This window comes from Spea bombifrons, chromosome 11 (assembly GCF_027358695.1).
Source record: "Spea bombifrons isolate aSpeBom1 chromosome 11, aSpeBom1.2.pri, whole genome shotgun sequence".
Lineage (NCBI taxonomy): Eukaryota > Metazoa > Chordata > Amphibia > Anura > Pelobatidae > Spea > Spea bombifrons.
This window is the reverse complement of record NC_071097.1, coordinates 2,943,725-2,951,806: the sequence shown is the minus strand read 5'-3', so window position 1 is coordinate 2,951,806 and position 8,082 is coordinate 2,943,725. Positions and strand designations below refer to the sequence as shown.

At 44.8% G+C, this 8,082-nt stretch overlaps 1 protein-coding gene across 1 annotated transcript; it reads right to left on the bottom strand.

The window, feature by feature from the left end:
* Positions 1-554: 554 nt before the first annotated feature.
* LOC128469293 (uncharacterized) lies at positions 555-3,134 on the bottom strand. Its single transcript, XM_053451112.1, has 2 exons — positions 3,073-3,134; positions 555-1,826 (listed from the first exon to the last, which is right to left on the bottom strand). Exon 2 carries the CDS (start codon positions 1,791-1,793, stop codon positions 555-557), a length of 1,239 nt encoding a protein of 412 aa, XP_053307087.1. The 5' UTR covers positions 1,794-1,826; positions 3,073-3,134.
* Positions 3,135-8,082: the final 4,948 nt, after the last annotated feature.

Genomic DNA, 8,082 nt, shown 5'->3' with positions numbered 1-8,082 from the left:
ATCATGATGGATTCCTAAACCTAAGGGGTAAGAGAGTAATCAACATAGAATTACCCCATGTTTGCCCAGAAATAATCAATTAGATGTTAATTAAATGTTAGTTAAATTGTAATTTTTTTCTCTAAACATGCTGACACCCCCCCCTGCAAAATGCATTTGCCCCTTTCCCAACCTCGGCCTAACACATCTCCTTGTTTAGACCCCCCCAAGCACTTTCCTGCCACCGATTGGCTGTTTACGCTGACAATGAGTGACAGGAACATGCTGCAGTTAATTTTATTGGATATCCTTTACTGCCACTGACTGACAGCTTAAGCAGCCAACCAGTGGCAAGAAATTTCAGATCATGGAGGATGATTTCTGGGCACCACCACAAACCTTCCCGGAAAGAATTCTTTCTTCAAGTCAAAACATTTTTCAGGGAACACTTTATTGTCATGTGACACAGAATTCTGTGCTCGGATTTAAAATAACTTTAACCCTTTGGTGTTCTTTATTTGGGGAAGACAGGAGAGAGCGCTTGACATTATTGGAAGCAGAAGATAAGTATCCCGCTATATTGTGTCCGTACGTCTTTGTAGCTCTGCTACGTACTGGCAGAAGCACATGCCCTGGTCTAAGTGTCCAGGAGGATGCGCGCCATTGAATGGGAAGTGTTTCCTGGCCAGACAACAAGCGTAATCAGAAGAATAATTGATAAGGGCCTTTTCCCACATGGTCGTAACTAGCTCGCTTCGATGGCCAAAGGCGACGTCAAAAGCTTGCCGGCATTCCCGCAAAGAGACGTAGACAAAGAAGAGCTGGTTCTTGGATGGGCAGCCAACCAAGAGTGAAGACTCCATCAGGAGGACGTTTGCGTGGCCAGTCTTAAGGACCATTTCCTTCTTGATGGCTTTGGTCATTTTCCTGTTCCAACTCAGGACTTTGAATAGCAGAGTGGGCATCAAGAATATACTTACCATGAAATTTGGTACGAATGCGGCTACTTTGTGACCCATCATGCCATCCAAAACCCTTAAAGTGGCCACCGAAACGAGAGACACGATGAAGTTCAAAACCATTAGCAAAACAAGTGCGATACAAACAAAAACTTTGAAAGTCACAAAACGAAGAAATGAACGAGAAGGCCGAACATCGTTGATTATCCCGATAGCGTTCTTATAAAGTTCAGAGTCGTCCAGTAGAGGCCTTAGTTGGTCAGGCACAGAAGCAGTGGAATAGATGGCGGGCTCCCACTTTTCACTTCCTTCGTTCACGGCAGGCAGCGTGAGAATGGTCTTCCCGTCATACAAGACACTAGGCTGATAGTGGACTAGCATGGAGTGCGACATTTGATTGTTCTCGCTCATTAGAACTTGGGTGAGTTTCTCGAAGAACTGTTTATCCTCAGCCTCCAGGTAGGTCAAGTGGCTGAGATGTAGAGGAACCGTACAAGGCTTCAGCATGATTGGGATGATGGCTTTGTGTACCATGCAATCTCTGAAGACGGAGATGTTGGCTTCGAAAAGACACCACCGGCTACGCACGAAATCGGGACTCAGTACCACCAAGGTCTTTTGACTGCTCTGGATACACTCAACCATATTGTCTATGATAGTCTTCCCCGGGACAAAGTCCCGTTCGTGGTAGCAGATTTTTAGGTTGGGTAAGGTGTCCTCAAGTTTACGAATAAGACCATAGACCCAGATGGAATCTCCACTGCTGTAGCTAATGAAGACGTGGTATCTGTCATCCTTATGCAGATCAGGGGCCAGTTGGATGGTAGAACTCTCTGAGATTGCAGTAGCATCCATTTTGTCGTCACCTGGAGAAGTCCTTCTGAAGGGCTGGAAAAAAAAGTTGAAAAAGTAACCATTACAAATACATCCACTGAAGGACGGTCTACAGGCGTGTATCTTCACAACACCCACCAAGGAACATGCCCTACCACCAAACATGGGTGGTTGGGCTCCTGCTCAGTGAGCCCCTTCTCTAATCTCCCCAACTATTCACACCATGAAAGACTCCATGGCACCTCTCCTAAATAAGTGGCACGACAGGGGTATTTTATAAGAATCTAAATTTATAAGATTGTAAGCTTACAGTAGAGGTGTAGCCCGGAGGGTTATGTAATGTTTGTTTCCACAAGGGTTAAATGTGGAAGGGTTAAATATTTTTCCTTGTACATTAATTGCTTTAAGCTCTCTTTATCTGCAGACCCGGGGGCCGCCATTGCTGTCAATCATGTCATATCTTAGGCGACTTTCTCTGTTCAAACACCACACTGGGCTGATGCTTTATGGCAATGCTAATAAAGTCCCTCCTCCATAGACTGCCATGAGTCAGAGAGTCCCTCTGGGTAATTAAGAGTGATGCATTCTATGGTCTAATGCAAGTTCCATATCTGGAAATCTCTGGACTTCCAGGGCTTCATCGGATATCAGAGTAACTGAAAAGTAGCTCCACCAGCCCTCAGGTAGCTTTGCTCCTTGGAGCAGGTAGTCCCACCTAATACCACATGGATCCAACCCTCCAAACCTTTCTTGGGAGGACCATACCTGCCAAGTACAACACCCATCACAAGTATATAACCACAGTCTCCTATAAGAGACAAGACCTAGATCAACACCTAGAGTATTGAGTATAGTTCTAGAGACCCCATCTCCAGAAGGATATCGGAGATATTGGAGGGAGTTTAGAGAAGGTTGGCTAAGATGGCGTATGGTTTGAAGGAAACAAATTCTCGGGAAAGACTGAGGGATCTCAAAATGTTCGGTTTGGAGGAGAGGACAGAAAGAAAGAGGAGATGCGATAGAAGCATCTATACAATAAGTCAACAAAGCACGGGAGGGGAGTTCCTTTCAAAGGAGGAGACATGTTAGAAGAGGTCAGAGGCTTAGATAGAATGTAATGAAGTTTTTCTTTACTGAGAGGGTGGTAGATAAGTGGAACAGCCTCCCATCAGAAGTGGTAGAGGCTGATACAGTGAGGGAATCTAAGCACGCATGGGATAAGCATATGGCTCCTGAACGAGACCAACGACTGATTAGGGTTTTCTAGCAGATAACGATACATCGCGACATAAACACGTACCCACGGCAGCCGCTTCGACGCACAGTTTCTTCCAAGAAACCTTATTGCTTAGAACTCAGCTCAGTTACATCTACATACAAAAAATAGATTGTACTTCCTGTACAAGCAGGAAACAAAGTGGGGGGAGGGGGGTTCGGGGGCAGTTTTTGTTTCCCCAAAACAATTAAAAAAAAATGTATTCAGATCATCCTATAGTATAATCAGGGTGGTCGGATGCCCCCCCCCCCGGTTTTCAGTAATACCCCGATTTAGACTTTTTTGGGTTACCCCTAATAACTCCAATGCTTAAATCATACCGAGTGACCCTGTTTAGGAGAGACAGTCCCTGTTTGGGCCTCAGATCACTGCCCTTCCCTTTGCTACCCTGATGCCCCTCTTTTCTAGAATGTTTGCTGGGTATGAGGGTATCACGGGGTTCTACAGCCCTAAAATAAAATCCATTCTTATTCTTCATGCTTTATTCGGTTGCATAAAAAGCTAGCAATAGGTCACAAAAAAGTCCTAAAAAAGTCCTGGGAAAGTCCTGAAGTCCTGTGCCCACCCAGCCCCCCCCCAAGGAGTACGAACATCATTTAATTTTCCCTACTAAGCTTATTAGTAATAATAATTAATAAACTAGTCTGAAAAATTCCAGAACTTGTCAGTGATGTCGAAACCACACAGGGTTGTGAAATCACTTTCTGCCCACAAAGCGCCCACAACTGTTGCCAAGAATTACAGATTATATATAGATGAGCTATATATTCGCATACAAAAATGTCCGGCCGACTCTTCGCGTTCTTCTTTGGGGGGGGGGTCTTCTTATTCCACGAATATTCTCCCCGTTCCTGTGTTCGGTTTGGGCAAATATTCGTGTACATTCTTTGTGTTCGTTTTTTGACGTTCTTTTTTTTAGAAGGGGTTAATACAGGGTTAAAGCGGTACGCAGCAGCTGAAAGCGAAACTCCGCCTGGGGGGGACACTTGGTCTCCCTTCTCCAGACTCCTGACACCAAAGCTAGGCTTGTGGAGACCATTGGTCTCCCCGCTACAAGAGCTATTGGTCACCGGCAGGGAGCTCCTCTGGCAACTACTCCTGACGGTGAACTCCACTTGGGGAGACCAGTGGAGTGGTGTTTAGGAATACTTACTCCCCGCCCTATTCCCCTCCCACCTCAATAGAAATGTAAGTTGTTTGTGGCAAGCCACACCCAATCACAATGTAAGCCCCACCTATGTGAAGCCGCTTCCCCCCAGATGATGGAGGGTAGCCTGGAAGTTCCCGGATATGTTCATAACTCAACTCAATTCCAAACTCTCGGTTCAGCGAATACACTCCTTTAAAGCACTTCCAAAACAGGAAGTGGTTGTAAGACCCAACAGGAAGTGAAAAGTGCAACAGCTAATTTCTTCCCCCGATCATGAAGAGATATAGCACATAAAAATGTAAATAAAATTCACATAAAATAAGTGACATATTTGTGATAGTTTTATATAATATGCATATATGAGTTTTGAGTAAATTTATTAGATATAACATTAGATATAACATGTGACAATATGATTAGCTCATCAATTGGTTACATTCACATTGTAAAGGATTTTGTTGATTATATTCGTGCCTCTCTCGTTTAGCAAAATCATTTGTGGTACAAGTGATCGCGATCTTCCTCAGGCTCGTTGCTTATCTGGCGGATTTCCACTTTCCGCTCCTGCTTCTGGAACCTTTGTGGGACGTGGCGTGGGTGGTGCAGATGGTCTCTGTCCTCTTCAGCTGTGGAATGCAGAGGTCATCAAAACATAATAAAACCACCAATATTTGAGATATTAAGATAACAACGCATTATGTGTTGCCACCTCCATAAAATGCCTGGTTAGACACTGGCCCCCAACCAACCAACCATGAGAGTGCCACCACACGCTATAAACGTGTGGAATGCACCTGGACGCATGTGACCATGTGTCAGCTGCTGGCCTTAAGGTGTCAGGGCCGATTTTACCCTACTTTATGGCATGTCATGGGATGTCTAAGATTTAAGACCACCCAAACGCGCTTGACCACCCACGTTACGTGGGAGTCTTTGCATTGTCATAGCATACGTCTGGTTGCCAGGACTGTCCTACTGGATTAGCGCCAAGCAAGACTGTGACTCTTTTGAAAAACGTTGGAAAGTAACGCTGGTGGAAACGCCTGTAGACATAAATTGTGCCTCCATGGCCAACTTTCCTCAATTTCTGTTGCCTGGGTGTTGTGACGTTTAGGTCTACAGAACTTCACAACACAGCCTCATAGTGTGGAAGCAAGGTTTCTACAGTAGGAGACTTTTTAAGCCACCTCGAATCGGGACTGTTGGTAACTATGCGTGCATGTATCCCATTTAACATGCAGCTCCTCACCTTGGAACGCCGGATCGGGGATGAAGACGGAAGCTGGCTCTTCCTTTGGTGGAGGTTCAACTGCTAGTAAACCCAGCTCGCTGCAACCAAGACCAGAGAAGGATGGTGAATATCAAGAGAGCAACCATCGTCAGACTATTCACAATAAACAGAATATTAAATTAAAATTGTAACACCCCAAAAAAAAGGTTAAAAAAAGTTAATATTAATAAAGATAGATAGATAGATAGATAGATAGATAGATAGATAGATAGATATGGATAGTCAAGTCAAGCCATCCATCCATGGGTCCACCATTTTGTGTGTCATTCATTATAGACTCGTAGATATCTCTTACATATCTCGCTTCATGGATTTTTGCCATTTGAGTTCCATTTCTTCTGTCATGGCCTGAAAAGGATGAAAGTTCCATGATAAAAAAGAGAATTTTCTAGAAATCCCATCCAATAAAGGTTCTTAGGGCATTTCTGGGACGTGTATCGAGGAGCTCCTTTGGTAGAACTGGTTGGCGGGACCCTACCGGTGCCGGGATTGAATAGATCACTTTACGTTCAATTGGTTGTTTTATAGTATGTCCTTACCTGGGTCTCGCTGGGCACCATGACAAGGATGACCAAAGCGCCAATGCAGGAAAAAGTTAGCGAAAACCTAGAAAACCGATACAGATATTATTAACCAGTGAGCGGGGGCATCTGGGATTCTAGTTAAATCAAATAGCGTCCTTCTTCCAAGGTTATAGCATTCTATTCATGCCCGGGAACTTCCATGGGTTGGTCCTACAGAAGTCTTCTTCTCATGCACTTTATGGAAGGGGATGCTACTAGCCCCAGTTGGCTTCCAGCCCTTTGTGAGGGTAGCATATGCCTCATTTCCATCTCCGACGGGTCCACATCCTGGATCCTGCCAGCATCTGTGTTGTCGGCGACCCTCTCTGCCCACCAGGGGAGACAGAAGCCACGTATGGGGGAGTGCTGGCACCTCCTTGCCTGGGGGGGAGGTAAAGCCAAGTGGCTCCCTGGGCACCCAACTCAAATGCACTGGCACACATTTTAATACTCACTCACACTCTAACGCACACATACTCTCTAACACACTCACAAGACATTTTATTGACTTTGGTTTTCAGAACACGAAGGAGGAGACATGTTAGAAGAAGAGGTCATGATCTAAAACTAGAGGGTCCGCGGTGGAATGAAGTCTTACTTTACTGAGAGGGTGGTAGATAAGTGGAACAGACTCCCAGGAGATGTGGTAGAGGGTAATACAGCGAGGGTATTAAACATGCATGGGGTAGGCATACGGCTCCTGAATCTAAGACGAGGCCAACAACCGATTAAGGTCTAAGTCGTTACAGCAGGAGAAACGGGCCGGATGTTTAAATATTAAAAAAATTCACACTCCTTAAAATAAATTCCTGATCGCAAAATGTATTTTTAATATATATTAGTTTTCAATAAAGTTTCTAATTATTCATAAGTAGCCCCCCTCAAAGAACCGATTGGAGACCCCTGCGGTAGGAATGTAATCCCTACTGATTGATACTAACACCCTGCGATTAGCATACCCGGGGCACAAAGCCTTGTGTAATGACATGCAATTAAAATGGATAAAGCACTGGGACCAGGCGGCCTACAACCCTCGGCGCGGGGCTACCATAACATGGAAAAACAATTTCTCCATAACCCCCAGCGCTGTATACAGTAATAACCCCCAGAGCTGTATACAGTAATATAACCCCCCAGCGCTGTATACAGTAATATAACCCCCAGCACTGTATACAGTAATATAACCCCCCAGCTGTATACAGTAATATAACCCCCAGCGCTGTATACAGTAATATAACCCCCCAGCGCTGTATACAGTAATATAACCCCCAGCGCTGTATACAGTAATATAACCCCCAGCGCTGTATACAGTAATATAACCCCCAGCACTGTGTACAGTAATATAACCCCCAGCGCTGTATACAGTAATATAACCCCCAGCGCTGAATACAGTAATAACCCCCCAGCGCTGTATACAGTAATATAACCCCCAGCGCTGTATACAGTAATATAACCCCCAGTGCTGTATACAGTAATATAACCCCCAGCACTGTATACAGTAATATAACCCCCAGCGCTGTATACAGTAATATAACCCCCCAGCACTGTATACAGTAATATAACCCCCAGCGCTGTATACAGTAATATAACCCCCCAGCGCTGTATACAGTAATATACCCCCCCAGCGCTGTATACAGTAATATAACACCCCAGCGCTGTATACAGTAATATAACCCCCCAGCGCTGTATACAGTAATATAACCCCCCAGCGCTGTATACAGTAATATAACCCCCCAGCGCTGTATACAGTAATATAACCCCCCAGCGCTGTATACAGTAATATAACCCCCAGCGCTGTATATAGTAATATAACCCCCAGCGCTGTATACAGTAATATAACCCCCCAGCGCTGTATACAGTAATATAACCCCCCAGCGCTGTATACAGTAATATAACCCCCAGCGCTGTATACAGTAATAACCCCCAGCACTGTATACAGTAATATAACCCCCCAGCGCTGTATACAGTAATATAACCCCCAGCGCTGTATACAGTAATATAACCCCCAGCGCTGTATACAGTAATATAAC